This window comes from Canis lupus, chromosome 1 (assembly GCF_003254725.2).
Source record: "Canis lupus dingo isolate Sandy chromosome 1, ASM325472v2, whole genome shotgun sequence".
In the NCBI taxonomy this organism is placed as follows: Eukaryota; Metazoa; Chordata; class Mammalia; order Carnivora; family Canidae; genus Canis; species Canis lupus.
This window is the reverse complement of record NC_064243.1, coordinates 93,414,312-93,433,641: the sequence shown is the minus strand read 5'-3', so window position 1 is coordinate 93,433,641 and position 19,330 is coordinate 93,414,312. Positions and strand designations below refer to the sequence as shown.

Genomic DNA, 19,330 nt, shown 5'->3' with positions numbered 1-19,330 from the left:
CCGCGCGCCCCCGGACTGCGCCTGCGCCTGCGCGCGTGCGCCGAGCCACAGCACCGCCCTTCTCCGGGTGCGCGCGCAGTGGGCGTGGCCAGCGCCGGCCACGCACGCCCCGGGCTTCTCGGGAAGTCGGCGGGGGCGCGCGGAGATTCCCGGGGCGTTCCCCGGGCGTGAGCGGGCGGGGAAGCTGAGCTGGAGCTGGCGAGCCGGGCCCCAGAGCCAGCGGGAGCTCAGCGCCGGCGCGGGGACCGACCCTCCCCAGACCGGAGGGAGAGAGAGTGAGTGAGTGTGTGTGTGTCCGCCGGCCGTGGAGGCGGCTGGGGATGAGTCAGCCCGGCGGGGAAGGCGCCCTCTGCACGCAGCCGGGCACCACAGCGTCCTCCTCCCGTGCACTGCTGTGCTGTTCGTACCTCTTCTGCTTTCGGTTCCACGTTTCGCGTGCAGCAGACCTGGCTTTCCCCAGTCCAGGCCTTCGGGCGGAGGGGAAGGGGTGCCCAGGGTTGGGGCGGCGTTTGCGCCCGCCGTGTCTTGCTGCTGCAATCCTGAGCGCCTGACTCCCTCCCATCGCCTCGGCTGGAGAAGGGTGGGGGTGGGACGAGGCGCCCAGCTGCCTGCGGATTGGCGAGTACGCCCGGCGAATGAGGAGAAACAAAGCCCACCAGCCCAAAAAGGCCCATTCGTTCTTTCAACAAATATTCGCTTAGCCTCTGCCAGGTGCCAGGGCTGTAAGGGCCCTAAGGAGGGTGCAATGTCATCGCAACCCGCATTCTACTTGCTCTACTGGAGCATGTAGTCTGGTAAAGTGACAAACATTCCTTAAATGCATAATATGCCAGTGTATAATTGCTACTAAGAAAAATAATACAAAGCAAAGGAATAGAAAGTGAGGAGGCACTGCTATTTTAGTGAAGGCAGCCAGGAGAGACGTCCCAGAGTAACAGACATTTGAGCAGAGATGTGAGGGATGAGAATAAGTGAGTACCTGGAAAAAGTTTCAGGCAGAGAGACCAGTAAAGGCAAAGACCCTGAGATAAGAATGTGCTTGACAAAAAAAATTAAAAAAAAAAAAAAAAAAAGAATGTGCTTGACAAGTTCAAGGACCGGGAAAGAGGTTACTATGCCTGGCAGACGGTGAAGGAGAGGACAGTGGTAAGAGGAGTCCAAAGGAGTAGCCTGGGACCCAACTGTGTAGCGTCTTTTTCACTTTTTAGCCCTCTTTCAATCCAAAAGACTTGAAGTACTTATAGCCCTTGTTTCTACATTCACAAACAATGCTAAGGTTCAGGTCTAACTTGTATTTAATGATTTCTTTAAATCCACTCAGAAAAGCAACTCCTGCATTTCTTCTTACATAAGATCCATTGCAAAAGGTCTTTGAGCAAATGATAGCAGGATAGGAAATGACTTGAATTCACACTGACTCCTTTAAAGTAAATAATGAACTACAGCTCTTGTTTTCTCATAAGGGGGAGAGGTTTACAGGAGAACTGCATCCCTATGGCTACTCTTCTACAAGCAAAATACACTGGAGAGTCCTTATTTGTAATATCTAAAAGGGAATCAAAATAGTTTGGAGTCAATGGCAAATCTAAAATCTGCTTACAACCTAAAAGCTGAAGAAGTCAAAAGCGGCAACCACCACAAGAGTTCCCTTTTCCTGCAAACGAAAACTGTTACAAGAGTAGAAACCAGAACACAGACCTACACAAGATAAAAAGGCAAAGTTGTCCTTCATGTCACCCCTAAGATTAAAATCATTTATCTGAACTGTGGCAATGGAAACGTTCTCTTTTGTGAGAAAAATAATGCCCATTTTAGAACTCTGAAACAGTGTAGATGCTCAGGAGGTGAAAGAGTTCACCTAAGACAGAACAAGGAGATAGAAGTTTATTGAATACACTGCAAGAGAGGGGCAGGCAGGACAGCCAAGGAGAGGCTGTCTGCAATGAGGTGGTAGGTGGGTGCCCTTCTTCTTTTTTTTTTTTTTTTTTTTAAGATTTTACTTATTCATGAGAGACAGTGAGAGAAACTAAGACATAGGCAGAGGGAGAAGCAGGGTCCCCACAGGGATCCTGGTGCAGGACTCGATCCCAGGACCCCAGGATCATCATGACCTGAGCCAAAGGCAGACACTCAACCACTGAGCCACCCAGGTGCCCCTGGGGGCCCTTCTTAAAAGGGAAAAGATGAAAACCTATGGCAATGATGGAATTCTCCTGCCTAAGTGTAAGTAGCCTGTTGGTCAGTTAAGGCATGTGGATATTTTGGGGTGGGTCCCATTTTCTACATTCCATTGGTCAAGACTGTTTGCCTGAAAAATGAGCCTCTACAAAGGGACACTATTTTATGAAAGTGATTTGGATATGGAAGACAGGTGGACTGGAAAGAAAATACATTATTCTTAGGTTTATAGAATTGAGAAATCTACCTGCCCAAAAAGATAAAGTGACCTGCTTAGTGTCATTCAGAGAGTGGAAACCTCTTTTCACACTAAGAAAGTATGATTTTTAAGTCAATACTGTCCTGGAATGTTGAGTTCTTTTCACCCTATAGAGAATTGTTTGGCTCTTTATGTGATCCCTGGTACTGGGAGGGCTAGAAATTTGCTCCCTGGGCAAACGTTTCAGAAGGATATCCCTATTTTTTATAAGAATAAAAGAGAATTCCAAGAGAACAATTTTTTTTTTTTTGAGAGACAGAGTGTGGGGGTAGGGGAGCAGAGGGAGAGAGCGAGAAAGAATCCTAAACAGGCTCCATGCCCAGTAAGGAGCCCAACATGGGGTTCAGTCCCACAAAGCTGAGATCATAAGCTGAGCCAAAATCAAAAGTCAGATATTTCACCAACTGAGCAACCCTGTGCCCCCCAAGAGAACAAACTTGAGCAAGTTTTTTATGACATTCTTTCACACAATATGGAAAAATAATAAATGTGGATTGGAGGATTACATATTTAGATTCAAAACTGATTGTATGGCCATATCTAAAAGTAAAAATTAGCAGCTAATTGTGACCTGTGGGGTGGTGTGTATGGCACACAGCAAGATCCTATCCTTCAGCTATAGCAAAACATGGCAGGAACACATACACACGTACACACGTATATACTACACACGTGTACATGTATACACGTATGCGCACACACGCGAGACATTAAATTAATCCAAACCCCCCTTACCCCCCATAAATTCATGTTATTTACTATATGCTTATTTATGTCCCGCCAAACCCCAAAAACAGGACTAAGTCTATGCAACATCCATAAGCCTCATCTAAATTTTATACAAGTACATCACAACCCCAGTTAATTCAACAAAACGACTTTATATGCCTATCTCGCAGTCTATCTATAGATAGGGTTTCCTTAACTTTATCCCTCTATTTAATACACAACCCATACCCACACACTCACTAACATAGCATACAATGCCATAAACATTTGTTAATGTAGCTTAATTAGTAAAGCAAAGCACTGAAAATGCAAAGATGAGTCATAAGACTCCATAAACACAAAGGTTTGGTCCTAGCCTTCCTATTAGTCCTTAGTAAGCTTACACATGCAAGCCTCCACGCCCAGAGAGAATGCCCTTAAAATCACTAACGCTTTAAAGGAGCGGGTATCAAGCACACTTTTAAGTAGCTCATAACACCTTGCTAAGCCACACCCCCACAGGATACAGAAGTGATAAAAATTAAGCCATGAATGGAAGTTCGACTAAGCTATACTTAGGCACCTGCAATAAGACTGTGACAATATTGTCAGATGGGGCTTTGGCTGCTATCTCTTTTTAAAGTTCTTAGATGGTTTTGATGCAAAGCCAAGGTTGAAAATACATGGTCAAGGGTTTAAGAACTGAAGCTTGAGAGTCTGGCAGACCTAGGTATAAATCCCAGCCTTTACTCAGGAAGTAATTTAGATTTTCTAAGCTTCTCTTTTCTCAACACTTTAATGGGGATAAAGTATCTTCCTTGAGTCATTTTGAAGATTAGATGAAAAGGTATTTTTAAACCCTTAGTACAGCTATTAAATGCATATTACCATTGTGATAAGGTCAATTTACAGATACCACCAAGCTGGGAGGTATAATAAATATGTTGGATTTTATTAGTAATCCTGAAGCATTTGTCACAATTTATCACATTCCACAGAACTGTATGGGCTGGAATGATAAGGGCTGAGTTGTAACAGAAATAAATGCAAAGACTTGCAGTTGGATTTTTTAAAAAAAACTATGCATTAAATGGTGAAATAATGAAAACATCATTCTTAAGCAAAAAAAAAAAAAAAGTGAGAGCAAAGAAAGACATAGGAAAGCCCTTGAAAAGGGAAACAGGTTCAAGCAAATGTTTGGGGATAGACTGGGAGTTACTTTGTTTCTTTCCAAGATAGGGAAGAGTACTTTTCTGAAGGTAAGGGGAGTAGCTATGGACAGAGGCTGATTTATTCTATGTCTGGTAATATAAACCAAAAGGCAAAGTTAAGAGTGTGAATCAGGTAGACAGATGAGCAAGCAATGTTTCTTTTCTTTCTTTCTTTCTTTATTTCTTTCTTTCTTTCTTTCTTTCTTTCTTTTTTTTTTCCACTTTGAATCATCCAGATATTTTAGAATCATTCATTTCAAAGTTTGGTTAGATATGGAAGGAAAAATAGTCCAAAACCTCCTCTGCACTTCAGCAGATCCCTATCTCTACATCAAATCTCTCATCCCTTCCTTATAGTCCCAAAGATAAAGGTGTTCCTGGCAAGCAGAACCCTCCGTCCCTTGAGATACCCAGATAAATTTAAGTTCGGTGCATGAAAACCAAAAGTTTTCCCCTCTGTAAAGCAGAAATTAATAGCCTTCTTCAAATGAGGATAATTATTTGGTGAAAGATGCAAAATGTCTATTATAATCATGCTCTACTTTACAAAAGAATGTTTTACTTAAAACAGGTATAGAGCAGCCCAGGTGGCTCAGCAGTTTGGCGCCGCCTTCAGCCCAGGGCATGATCCTGGAGACTAGGGATCGAGTCCCACATCGGGCTCCCTGCGTGGAGCCTGCTTCTCCCTCTGCCTGTGTCTCTGCCTCTCCCTCTCTCTCTGTCTCTCATGAATAAATAAATGAAATCTTTAAAAAAGAAAAAATGAACATTTTATTTATTTGAGAGAGAGAGTGCACGAGCTAGGGGAGGGGCAGAGGGAGAAGGAGAGGAAGAAGCAGACTCCCCACTGAGCAGGAAGCCCAATGCGATGCAGGGCTCCATCCCAGGACCCAGAGATCATGACCTGAGCCTACAACTGAGCCACTAAGGCACTCCATGACTTGTAACCTTATGAGAAGTGGTGAAAACAGAAACACAAGGCAAAACAGCCATGTGAAAGAGAGGCAGAGATTGGAGTAGTGCATCTGGACCAAGGAACACCTCAGGCTACCAAAAACTGGAAGAGGCAAGGCAGAAATCTCCTCTAAAGGCTTCAGAGAGAGCACAACACTGCCAGTTCCTTGAGTGCAGACTTCCAGCCTCCAAAACTGTGAAAGAATAAATTTCTGTTGTTTTAAGCTACCCAGTTTGTGATATTTAGTTATAGCAGTATAGGAAATACACCACTCCTACATTCCTCAGACTGAAACTGAGAAAAGCCTAAAACACAACTTTCTCTTCCCTTATCCACACCTAATACTGTCTTCAAGTAAATATTGATATAACCATTCATTTGGAGGGAAAAAAATACCGTTTCTTTGCTTTCTCCTTTTGCATAATGGTGCTTTGGTTTATTTGTGTTTGCTTTTGTTTTTCCTTTCTTTTATTGTCACTGCCACCTTAACCTGTTAGAGAGCAAGCATGAAATGGTGTCATAGTCCAAAGGCAAACTCTTTGGGTCAGGCAGTCTAATGCTACAGAGATTTTAGTATCGTGTGCCTTCCGACCAGATGCCAATTCAACTCTTGTACTACTCACAGGACATGTTCTGGGAATTGGCAGCACTAAAGTAATGAAGTATTTAGCAAGAATCATGCATCTATTATCCTTATTATGCTATTATCTACTGTCCTTATTAAAGGATTAAGAACATTTGTTGAGCAAGCTACTTTTTTCTTTTTTGATCTCACAAGTAAACGTTCCAAATAATATCGACTATAAAGTGTACAAAGGAGAAGCTCCCCCTTGGTCCTCTTCTCCTGTCCCTCTTCCCTTGCCAGAGGCAACCACTAATGACTGTCTGGTGTATCACCTTTCAGACTTTTTCCTAAGGATTTTCCTACATATCTCCTATAGATATAGTTTGGGGCTCTATAAACAAAATGGATAATTCTACACTTTTTTTCTGTGACCATTTTTTCACTTAACACATACTGGAAATCTTTCACTCAACATTTATTGCTTTCCCTTATGCTTTTCAACTCTCATACAGTGTTTAATAGGCAACTCGTCATTTATTAAATAATTCTCCATTTATCAACATTAGGCTTGTAATTTTCACAATTACAAGCAGTGCTAAATTTGCACATCATTATACATACATTTCATGGGCACAAAGCTATTCCCTAGGATGGACACTAGGCTATCTGGGCCAAAGGAAATACATATTTAAAATATGGTGGCTATTGCCAAATTGATCTTCAAAAATTTCATAATAGGTCCATTTCTCTGTAATCTCACTAGCTCCGGATGCTATGAATCTTTAATTTTAGGTAATTTTAATTCCAAATCACATGAATTCCAATAGCTTAACAAATATTTATTAAACACCTGTTATGTGACAGGTGTGCTACAAATGTCACACATTCACTAGCTTGTCATACAGCTACTATTTTTCCCATCCTTGCCTCCACTTGTCTTTAATATACTTTAAAGTAGACATAATAACACTAGATTGTAAAATTACCAACCATCTTGACCAATGAAGTAATTATTCAATCACATTCAAATATACTTGCATTTTAACAAGATCTCAATGATTCTGATGCATGTAAAAGTTTAAGAACCGCTGTTGTTGGGAATCCATGTAATAGGTGAAGTGAAAAGTAAAGAAACAGCTGAAGAGCTTAGAGCTTAGACTGATTTTTGGAATAAACAGATGGTGCAGAGAAGGGGGTGGGGGAATGATGAAAGATATGTGAGGTCCAAATGTGGAACCTGACTTGGAGGATGCCCAAAAAGAAGAGATCTTTATTTCATGTTGCTGCAGTATGTGTAGGGAAACAAGAGATGGATGGTGAAAGATAATTTTAAAACATTTTGTTTTGTGTTATAAATTAGATGCACGTTTATGGCCTTAAGAAAAACAACTCACTTTTCGCAATGGCGGCAGAGTAGGAGGACCCTAGGCTTGTCTTGTGCAACAAACTAGATTACTATCAAATCATCCTAAATATCCCAGAAATTGACCTGAAGACCGATGAACAAACTCCACAATTAAAGGGAGAGAAGAGGGAACCCTGGGTGGCGCAGCGGTTTAGCGCCTGCCTTTGGCCCAGGGCGCGATCCTGGAGACCCGGGATCGAATCCCGCGTCGGGCTCCCAGTGCATGGATCTGCTCTCTCTCTCTCTCTCTCTCTCTCTCTCTCTGTGTGTGTGTGTGTGACTATCATAAATAAATAAAAGTTAAAAAAAAAAAAAAAAGAAGAGAGAGAAAAGGAGGAGGAGATTTATTTCAAGAAATAATAGCTGAAAACTTCCCTAATCTGGGGAAGGAAACAGACATCCAGGATACAAGAAGCACAGAGAACTCTCATCAAAATCAACAAAAGCAGGCCAATACCAAGACATATTGTAATTAAATTTGCAAAATACAGTAATAAAAAATGTTAAAATCAGCAATACAGGGATGCCTGAGTGGCTCAAGAGTTGAGCATCTGCCTTCAGCTCAGGGCATGATCCGAGGGTCCAGGATTGAGTCCTGCATCAGGCTCCTTGTGGGGAGCCTGCTTCTCCCTCTGTCTATGTCTCTGCCTCTGTGTGTGGGTGTCTCTCATGAATAAATAAATAAAATCTTTAAAAAAAAAAGCAGCAATACAAAAAAAGTCCTAAACTTATAAGGGAGAACCCAAAAGCAAGCTAGAGATTTCTCAACAGAAACATGGCAAGCCAGAAGGGAGTGGTATGATATATTTAAAGTGCTGAACAGGAAAAAATTGCAGCCAAGAAGACTCTATCCAAAAAAAGCTATCATTCAGAATAGGAGAGACCAGACAAACAGAAATTAAAGAAGTTCATGACCACTAAGTCAGCCCTTCCAGAAATATTAAAGGGTACTTTTTGAATGCAAAGGAGAGACCAAAAGTGACAAAAAACAAAAAAGGATCAGAGAAAATCTCTAGAAACAATGACAAAACAAGCAATAAAATGGCAATAAATACATATCTAATCATAATTACCTTTAAATGGGACTAAACACTCTAATCCAAAGACATAGCATGTCAGAATGGAAGAAAACACCCAAGACCCATAGAAATGCTGCCTATAAGAGACTCATTTTAAGGGCACCTGAGTGGCTCCATCAGTTAAGCATCCAACTCTTGATTTTGACTTGTAAAATCAAGCCTGTGTCAGGCTTCACACTCAATGCGGAGCCTGCTTAAAATTCTCTCTCTCCTTCTGCTCCACTATCCTTGCTCACATGCTATCTTGCTCTCTCGCTCGCTCCCTCTAAAAAAAAAAAAAAAAAAAAAAAGAGGTAGCCTTTTTAGACTGAAAAACACCCGCAGATTGAAAGTGAAGGGATGGACAAACATTATCATGCAAGTGGACATCAAAAGAAAGCTGGAATACCAATACTTATATCAGACAAAAAATAGACTTAAAAACAAAAACAGTAAAATAGGCAAAGAAGGGGATTATATAATCATAAAGAGATCATCCAAAAAGAAGAATAGCAATTGTAAATATTTATGCACCCAACATGGGAGCACTCAAATACATAAAACAATTAATAGCTAACACAAAGGAACTAATTGATAGTAACACAATAATAGTGGGGGACTTTAAGACCCCACTCAGATCAACAGATCTTCTAAACAGAAAATAAACAAGGAAACAATGGCTTTGGATGACACACTGGACCAGATGGATTTAATGGACTTATTCATAACATTCTACCCTAAAACAGCAGAATATACATTCCTTTCAAATGTACATGGAACACTCTCCAGAACAGATCACATATTATGTCACAAGGCAGGCCTCAAAAATAGAAAAAGACTGAAGTCATACCATCCACCTTCTCTGACCACAGTGCTAATAAACTAGAAGTCAACCACAAGCAAAAATTTGGAAAAACCATAAATACATGGAGGTTAAACAACATGCTACTAAACAATGAACAGATCAACCAAGAAATCAAAGAAGAAATTTAAAAATATGTGGAAACAAAAATGAAAATGAGAACACAATGGTCCAAAACTTTTGGGATGCAGCAAAAGCAGCCCTAAGAGGAAAGTATATAGCAATACAGGCCTACCTCAAGAAGGAAAAATCTCAAATAAACAACCTAATCTTACACGTGAAGGAGCTAGAAAAAGAACAAGAGAAGCCTAAAGCTAGCAGAAGAAAGGAAATAATAAAGGTTAGAGAGGAAATAAGTGATATTGAAACTGAAAGAACAATAGAACAGAATAATGAACTAAGAGCAGGTTCTTTGAAGGAATTAATAAAGTTGATAACCATTTAGCCAGACTTATTAAAAAGAGAAGAAAAAGAACCCAAATAAATAAAATCACAAATGAGACAGGAGAAATAACAACCAACACCACAGTAATACAATTACAAGAGTATATTATGAAAAACAATATGCCAACAAATTGGACAACCTCGTAGAAATGGATAAATTCCTACAAACATGTAAACTACCAAAACTGAAACAGGAAGAAATAGAAAACTTGAAAAGACCAATAACTAGTAAAGAAATTGAATCAGTAATCAAAAATCTCCAAACAAACAAAAGTTCAGAGCCAGAGGGCTTCACAGTTGAATTCTATCAAATATTTAAAGAAGACTTAGTACCTGTTCTTCTCAAACTTCCAAAAAACAGAAAAGGAAGGAAAACTCCCAAATTCATTTTATGAGGCCAGCATTACCCTGATGCCCAAACCAGACAAAGACCTCACTAAAAAAGAGAACTATAGTCCAAAAACTTTTATGAACATGGATATAAAAATTCTCAATAAAATACCAGCAAATCGAATTCAAAATATACATTAAAAGAATCATTCACCATGATCAAGTGGGATTTATTTCTGCATTGGAAGCGTGGTTCGATATATTTTTAAAATTATTTTATTTATTTATTCATGAGACACAGAGAGAGGCAGAGACATAGGCAGGGGGAGAAGCAGGCTCCCTGCAGGGAGCCCGATGTGGGACTTGATCCTAGGACCCCAGGATCACGCCCTGAGCTGAAGGCAGAGGTTCAACCACTGAGCCACCCAGGCGCCCCAAGGGTGGTTCAATATTTGCAAATCAATCAACATAATACGCTACATTAATAAAAGAAAGGATAAAACCATATGATCACTTCAATAGAGGCAGAAAAAGCATTTGACAAAGTACAACATCCATTCATGATAAAAATCCTCAACAAAGTAGATTTAGAGGGGACATACCTCAACATAATAAAGGCTATCTATGAAAAACCCAAAGCTAATATATATCCTTAATGGGGAAAAACTAAGAGCTTTTCCTCTACAGTCAGGAACAAGACAGAAATGTCTACTCTCACTACCGTTATTTAATATGGTACTGGAATTCCTGGCCACAGCAGTTAGACAACAAAAAGAAATAAAAGGTAGGGCAACCGGTTGGCTCTGATTTCAGCTCAGGTCATGATCTCAGCTTGTGAGACTGAGCTCGGTGTCAGGCTCTGCAATAAGTGTGTAAAGCCTACTTGAAATTTTCTCTCTCCCTCTTCCCCTGCACCTCCCCTCATCTAAAAAAGAAAAGAAAAAGAAATAAAAGGCCTCCAACTTGGTAAAGAAGAAGTAAAACTTTCATTATGTGCAGATGACATGAGAGTATATATAGAAAACCCAAAAGGAAACATCAGAGAGGGTGACAGAACATGAGAGACTCCTAACTCTGGGAAATGAACAAGGGGTGGTGGAAGGGGAGGTGGGCGGGGGGATGGGGTGACTGGGTGACGGGCACTGAGGGGGGCACTTGATGGGATGAGCACTGGGTGTTATGCTGTATGTTGGCAAATCGAACTCCAATAAAAAAATTAAAAGAAAAAAATAAAATATATTTAGAAAATATCATAAAAAATAAAAATATTTTTTAAATGGGTAGCATTTGACCTGTTTTGATAACTTATGTGGTTTCTTTTAAAAATTTACATTCTGTTCTGCAGCTATAACCTCCATGTTTACAGTATTATTAGTTCTACAATAACAGAGAGGGAACATTCATCAGTCATTTTGCTATGGTTTCTTCTAAACCTTTAGTGGTTTCTTCAAGAAGGGTTTGAGAACTGGTCTCTAAGAGGTGCACATTCAAAAATGTTTTTCTGTTTCTTCTCTACTTAAACAAGTTTGGTTGCCATAAATTTCCTGATCATGCCTTAGTTCCTTGAGGACTTTGAAGGTATTTTCCTCCTCTCTTCTAGTGTTGGAAATAGGATAATAAATTTTCTTAAGCCTATATCACTCACCTTCAGAACTATCAACATTTGCCAAGCTTGTTTTTTCTACCTTTCTCTAAACTTTTTGCAATCCCTGTTTATCATGTAATTTTTCCCTATATTTTAGTGTGCACCTCTAACTGTATCTATTTCAAACTAGTAAGCACTTTTTAAAAACATAACTATCATGCCAGTATCATAGCACAAAGAAATTAATAATTCCTTCATATCATGTGTTATCTAATTCATACTGAAATTGTACCTAGTTGTCCCAAAGAAATCTTTTGATAGGTATTATGGCAGCTTCCATTTTAATCAGATAATTCCAGATGTTGTGTTGAGAATAGATGGTAGGGGCCAAAAGTAGAAATATGGAGACTAATAAGGAGCCTATCCCAAAGGCCAGATGAGAAATGGTTTGGACTGGATCAGAGTGGTAGCCTTGGAAGCAGTGAGAAGTTACAGCATTCTAAATATGTTCTGAAGTTAGAATCAGCAGATTTGCTAATAGATTGGATCCAGGGTGTGAGAGAAAGAAAGCTGTCAAAGATGACTCCAAGATTTTGGCCTGAGATACTGTAAGGATGGTTATCTTTAACTGAGATGAAGAAGACTGGGTAAGAAGCTATGTTCAGTTTGGGATATGTTAAGTACGAGAAGCTTATTAGATAACAAAAGGAGAAGTCAGATAAGGAGCTAACACTAGACCTAAGTTTAGGAGACAGGTCTGAACCAAAGATATACATTTGACAGTCATAAACATACAAAATATATTTAAAGCCATGGGGTTAGCTGAAATCACCAAAAGAATGAGTGCGGATTTAGACAGAAAAGAGAAGATGTCCAATGACACAGATCTGGTATACTCCAATGTTCACAGTTTGCAGACATGATGAGGAACAAGCAAATGAGATTGACAAGGAGGGACCAGCAAAATAGGAGAAAAAAAATCAATACAGTATGATGATATGGAAGCCAAATGAAGTATTTTAAAGAAAGGTTACTAACAACTACATCAAATATTGCTATACCAAGTAAGATAAGGATGGAGAATTGTCTATTTTATTTAACACTGGAGGTCACTGATGATGACCTTGACAAAAGCAGTTACAAATCAGTGAGGCAAAATCCTGATCTAATAGGTTCAAGAGAGGATGGGCAGAGATACTGAGGATGGCAGATACAGACAACTACTAGGGGGCATTTTATTAAAGGAGAAGAGAGAAATGTGGGAAGTACTGGAAGGGGAAGCAGAGCCAAGAAAAAAATGAAATCATTTTTTATTTTATTTATTTACTTATTTCATTAATTAAATAATCATGAGAAAGAATAGCATGCATGTAATCCAATGAAATGGTTCAGTATAAAGGTAGCAATTCATGATGAGGGAAGGAAGAAGGGAATTATTGGATTTATGTCCTTGAATAGGAAGAGGAAATAGATCAAGATCACAAATGAAAAGTTTGGCCTTACGTGGAAGCACAAAGCATTCATCCAGGATGTGTAAGTTTGGGTCCTAGGAGAAGCAGATTCCAGGATAAAATTAGATGTGAAAGAGATTTGTTGGGAGAAACTCTTGTGAACGGTAAAAGAGGTAGGTGGGAAGAGCCTTCAGACCATGATGCAAGTCTGAGACCTGTGAAAGAAAAGAAGAAATAAAAGAGGATTGGGTAGTTCTTGGAAATGTTAAAAACAGAGCTATCCCATGAGCCAGCAATTCTACTCCCAGGAATATACCCAAGATAAATAGAAACAAATGTCCTCACAAAAACTTGCACACATATTCACAGCACTGTTATTCGTAATGGTTAAAAAAGTGGAAACAACTCAAGTATCTATCAATTGATGGATGAATAAATAAAATGTGGTATATCCATATAACAGAATATTATTCAGCAATAAAAAGGAAGCCATGATAAATGGATGAACCTCAAAAACATGCTAAGTGAAAGAAGCCAGTCACATAAGACCAGGTGTTACAAGACTGTTTCTATGAATTATCCAGGAGGAGAAAATTTGGAAAGACAGAAGGTAAATTTATGCTTGTCAAAGGCTGTAAGGAATTGGCAGTTTGGACTGTGAGGGCTAAAAAGTATGAGTTTCCTTTTTAGATAATGAAAATGTTCTAAAAATTGATCATGATAATGGTTGCACAATTCTGTGACTATAATAAAAATGATTGAATTGAACTCTGTAGGTGAAGTGCATAGTATATGAATTATATCTCTATTAAGCTTTTAAAAAAAAAGAAAACAAGGGGATTGAATAGGAAGAGACTCAGACTGAAGTGCTACTCAGAAAGTCTTGACTGGGTCAATAGGAAGTCTTTGAGCAGAGATTGCCTATTAGAGGAATCATGTGTGGGGCAAATGATATAGCTTTACTATTTTTGCCGTACTCAGTCCTTGCTTAGGAGACACCCAAGAAGAGGAGTAGATGTGTGAAGGAAGGGAGGGCTCCCACGTAAACTCTGCAGGAAAACCATAGGTGTGTCCACTGGAGACCATCATCCAACTACACTCTTGCAGCAGGTTCCCTTGAGCAGAGTACTTCCAGGGCTGCCAGAGGTAAAAGAAGTCAGGTTATAGGGCTACAATACCGATAGCTGAGTCTTCTGTTTACTAATTAGTTCTATTTTTTTTTCTATGCATAGGAAATAAGGTCATCAACTGACAATGAATCTGGCTGGGAGTGGGTGGAGACGTTGGGGTTTAAAGATAAAAAAATGAAGTCATCTAGAAGTGCAGGAGGTTGAAAGGACCGAGGAAATGTAGTTTGATAACCAGGTAATACTAAGAGTCTGCTAGACATCAAGAATTTATAGTGAGACTCAGAAACATCGGGTTTTCTCCACCCACATTCAGCTGCACAAGTCAAAGCTCAGAATGGAGAAAGTTCAATTAAAGTGGGATTGGAGGGCAGCCTGGGTGGTGCAGTGGTTTAGTGCTGCCTGCAGCTCAGGGTGTGATCCTGGAGACCTGGGATCGAGTCCCACATCAGGCTCCTTGCATGGATCCTGCTTCTCCCTCTGCCTGTGTCTGTGTGTGTATGTCTCATGAATAAATAAATAAAATCTTTTTAAAAAATACATAAAGTGGGATTGGAGTTTTCCTTTTTTTTTTAATAATAAACTTATTTTTTATTGGTGTTCAATTTGCCAACATACAGAATAACACCCAGTGCTCATCCCGTCAAGTACCCCCCTAAGTGCCCGCCACCCAGTCACCCCCACCCCCCGCCCTCCTCCCCTTCCACCACCCCTAGTTCGTTTCCCAGAGTTAGGAGTCTCTCATGTTCTGTCTCCCTTTCTGATATTTCCTACCCATTTCTTCTCCCTTCCCCTCTATTCCCTTTCACTATTATTTATATTCCCCAAATGAATGAGACCATATGTTTGTCCTTCTCCGATTGACTTATTTCACTCAGCATAATACCCTCCAGTTCCATCCGTGTCGAAGCAAATGGTGGGTATTTGTCGTTTCTAATGGCTGAGTAATATTCCGTTGTATACATAAACCACATCTTCTTTATCCATTCATCTTTCGATGGACACCGAGGCTCCTTCCACAGTTTGGCTATTGTGGACATTGCTGTTAGAAACATCGGGGTGCAGGTGTCCCGGCCTTTCATTGCATCTGTATCTTTGGGGTAAATCCCCAGCAGTGCAATTGCTGGGTCGTAGGGCAGGTCTATTTTTAACTCTTTGAGGAACCTCCACACAGTTTTCCAGAGTGGCTGCACCAGTTCACATTCCCACCAACAGTGCAAGAGGGTTCCCTTTTCTCTGAATCCTCTCCAAATTTGTGGTTTCCTGCCTTGTTAATTTTCCCCATTCTCACTGGTGTGAGGTGGTATCTCATTGTGGTTTTGATTTGTATTTCCCTAATGGCAAGTGATGCGGAACATTTTCTCATGTGCATGTTGGCCATGTCTATGTCTTCCTCTGTGAGATTTCTCTTCATGTCTTTTGCCCATTTCATGATTGGATTGTTTGTTTCTTTGGTGTTGAGTTTAACAAGTTCTTTATAGATCTTGGAAACTAGCCCTTTATCTGATAGTCATTTGCAAATATCTTCTCCCATTTTGTAGGTTGTCTTTTAGTTTTGTTGACTGTATCCTTTGCTGTGCAAAAGCTTCTGATCTTGATGAAGTCCCAATTGTTCATTTTTGCTTTTGTTTCTTTTGCCTTCGTGGATGTATCTTGCAAGAAGTTACTGTGGCCGAGTTCAAAAAGGGTGTCGCCTGTGTTCTCCTCTAGGATTTTGATGGATTCTAGTCTCACATTTAGATCTTTCATCCATTTTGAGTTTATCTTTGTGTATGGTGCAAGAGAGTGGTCTAGTTTCATTCTTCTGCACATGGCTGTCCAATTTTCCCAGCACCATTTATTGAAGAGACTGTCTTTCTTCCAATGGATAGTCTTTCCTCCTTTGTCGAATATTAGTTGACCATAAAGTCGAGGGTCCACCTCTGGATTCTCTATTCTGTTTCATTGATCTATGTGTCTGTTTTGTGCCAGTACCACACTGTCTTGATGACCACAGCTTTGTAGTACAACCTGAAATCTGGCATTGTGATGCCCCCAGATATGGTTTTCTTTTTTAAAATTCCCCTGGCTATTCGGGGTCTTTTCTGATTCCACACAAATCTTAAAATAATTTGTTCTAACTCTCTGAAGAAAGTCCATGGTGTTTTGATAGGGATTGCATTAAATGTGTATATTGCCCTGGGTAACATTGACATTTTCACAATATTAATTCTGCCAATCCATGAGCATGGAATATTTTTCCATCTCTTTGTGTCTTCCTCAATTTCTTTCAGAAGTGTTCTATAGTTTTTAGGGTATAGACCCTTTACCTCTTTGGTTAGGTTTATTCCTAGGTATCTTATGCTTTTGGGTGCAATTGTAAATGGGATTGAGTCCTTAATTTCTCTTTCTTCAGTCTCATTGTTAGTGTATAGAAATGCCACTGACTTCTGGGCATTGATTTTGTATCCTGCCACAATGCCAAATTGTTGTATGAGTTCTAGCAATCTTGGGGTGGAGTCTTTTGGGTTTTCTATGTAGAGTATCATGTCATCGGCGAAGAGGGAGAGTTTGACTTCTTCTTTGCCAATTTGAATGCCTTTAATGTCTTTTTGTTTTCTGATTGCTGAGGCTAGGACTTCCAGTACTATGTTGAATAGCAGTGGTGAGAGTGGACATCCCTGTCTGGTTCCTGATCTTAGGGGAAAGGCTCCCAGTGCTTCCCCATTGAGAATGATATTTGCTGTGGGCTTTTGGTAGATGGCTTTTAAGATGTTGAGGAATGTTCCCTCTATCCCTACACTCTGAAGAGTTTTGATCAGGAATGAATGCTGTATTTTGTCAAATGCTTTCTCTGCATCTATTGAAAGGATCATATGGTTCTTGTTTTTTTTTCTTGCTGATATGATCTATCACATTGATTGCTTTACAAGTGTTGAACCAGCCTTGCATCCCGGGGATAAATCCTACTTGGTCATGGAGAATAATCTTCTTAATGTACTGTTGGCTAGTATCTTGTTGAGAATTTTTGCATCCATGTTCATCAGGGATATATTGGTCTATAATTCTCCTTTTTGGTGGGGTCTTTGTCTGGTTTTGGAATTAAGGTGATGCTGGCCTCGTAGTACGAATTTGGAAGTACTCCATCTCTTTCTATCTTTCCAAACAGCTTTAGTAGAATAGGTATGGTTTCTTCTTTAAACGTTTGATAGAATTCCCCAGGGAAGCCATCTGGCCCTGGACTTTTGTGTCTTGGGAGGTTTTTGATGACTGCTTCAATTTCCTCCCTGGTTATTGGCCTATTCAGGTTTTCTATTTCTTCCTGTTCCAGTTTTGGTAGTTTGTGGCTTTCTAGAAATGCGTCCATTTCTTCTAGATTGCCTAATTTATTGGCGTATGGCTGTTCATAATATGTTTTTAAAATCGTTTGTATTTCCTTGGTGTTGGTAGTGATCTCTCCTTTCTCATTCATGATTTTATTAATTTGAGTCTTCTCTCTCTTCTTTTTAATAAGGCTGGCTAATGGTTTATCTATCTTATTAATTCTTTCAAAGAACCAACTCCTGGTTTTGTTGATCTGTTCCACAGTTCTTCTGGTCTCGATTTCGTTGAGTTCTGCTCGAATCTTTATTAACTCTCTTTTTCTGCTGGGTGTAGGATCTATTTGCTGTTTTTTCTCTACCTCCTTTGGGATTGGAGTTTTCCAAGGTGAGTCAGAGGAAGTGAAGATAGGGCAGAGAAGTTGAAGGTATGTGCAAATAACTGATTAGAATAGCCAATCATGGAATTTTAATTGGGTAAGCAAGGAAGTGAAGACATAGGTGAGTAAGGGCAACAGAAAGTATTAATGGGTTGTCCAGGAGGGGACTGTTGAAGGATTCTTAGTGTTAAGATCCTTGAAGGAGCTACCTAGAAACAGAGGACGTGAAACTACAGAAGGTAATAGGGTTGCAGGGAAGCTTCTGCTGCCAGCTTGCCTATCCTACTCCTATTAATCCAAAGACATTTTTACCTTTCAGATCAAGGCATGCATCAAGTTTTGGAGAACCATCTCCTGCTGACGTGATCTGAGTTTTGCAGCTATGAGGATTCTTCTCTCATACAGCCCCTCTTCATATTTTCTGGTTCATGATTATAGGTATTTCCTAAATCTATCAAAAATGGCTTTTACATTTCTGCTTCTCACCCTCCTTGTTGCATTTGGGTAATTACCAAGGCCAAGAAGAAATTGCTGTCTTTTGACTCTGATTCAACTGATCTGAAAAGAAGCCCAAGCACTGGAGTTTTTAAAAAGTTTCCCTGTTGAGGGGCACCTGGGTGACTCAGTTGGTTAAGCGTCTTTGGCTCCGGTCATGATCTCAGCATCCTGGGATCCAGCCTGGCAACAGCTCTGTGCTCAGCAGGGAGTCTGCTTCTCCCTCTCCCTCTGCCCCTCCCTCCATTCATGTGTGCTCTCTCTCTCTCTCAAATAAATAAATAAATACATAAATAAATAAATAAAATCTTTTTAAAAAATTTCCCAGTTTATTCCAATGGAGAGCTAGAGTTGAAACACAACTGTATATGATACTGATAAATTCATTCACAAAATAAGGTCAAATTCATAATATTGGACTAGAATTAATAAACTGCCCTCACTACCTCTTGCTCTATAAGATATAGGAACCCAGTAGGCACTGGATATTTAATTTCTGGGGCTTCGCATAGCTAGCACTACCCTTAATCATTTCTTCCCTGGTGGAGATCTGTAGCTGTGCCATATAGTTAGAAGGGAACCCACATTCTTCCTCCAACAGAGCCCTCTAGCCTTCTTCACCATTCAGTACCCTGCTTGCCTCAGCACAGGAATCCCCAAGAACTCTGCCTACTACACTGGCCCAGGTCCATAAGGCAAAAATTAGGAGTTGGAAGAGGAGCCACAAAATAATGGAAAGTATCAAGAAAGAAGCAGTAACTTCCATGGAATCATTTAAAAATAGAGCAAAAGCATTCTTACCTTAATTTATCTTCCAAGCATGAAGGGTGAATTGTCCTACATGGAACACTAATGTACCAATGCCAATACCAGTAAATTAACACTATGTTAAGGGTGTGACTCTTAATATTGACATGGCCCTTAAAGTTAAGTCTACATGCAGTTACTTAGATTTGTTCACATTTGAAATACTTGATCTTAATATTTAATCTTCAGGGAGCTAGGAGACTTGACTACT

The 19,330-nt window shown here is 39.9% G+C and overlaps 1 protein-coding gene and 1 long non-coding RNA gene across 5 annotated transcripts in view; one reads left to right on the top strand and one right to left on the bottom strand.

The window, feature by feature from the left end:
* Positions 1-564, bottom strand: part of JAK2 (Janus kinase 2) — a 118,316-nt gene extending 117,752 nt beyond the window's left edge. For 2 of the 3 annotated variants that reach the window (XR_007401641.1, XM_049092839.1), the window contains exon 1: positions 408-564. Coding sequence is in view for 1 of the 3 variants with exons in the window: in XM_049092839.1 (XP_048948796.1) it covers positions 408-562 (155 nt within the window). In the remaining 2 variants the exon portion in view is untranslated. The remainder of the gene's footprint in view (positions 1-407) is intronic. The other variant, XM_049092828.1, reaches the window with a different exon arrangement.
* LOC118351370 (uncharacterized) lies at positions 94-18,619 on the top strand. Of its 2 annotated transcripts, none has more exons than XR_007401645.1 (2): positions 94-275; positions 18,137-18,619. It is a non-coding gene; the product is annotated as an uncharacterized LOC118351370 (long non-coding RNA). The 2 variants fall into 2 exon arrangements; XR_004806720.2 differs by lacking the exon at positions 18,137-18,619 and adding an exon at positions 1,464-4,106.
* The last annotated feature ends 711 nt before the right edge of the window (positions 18,620-19,330 follow it).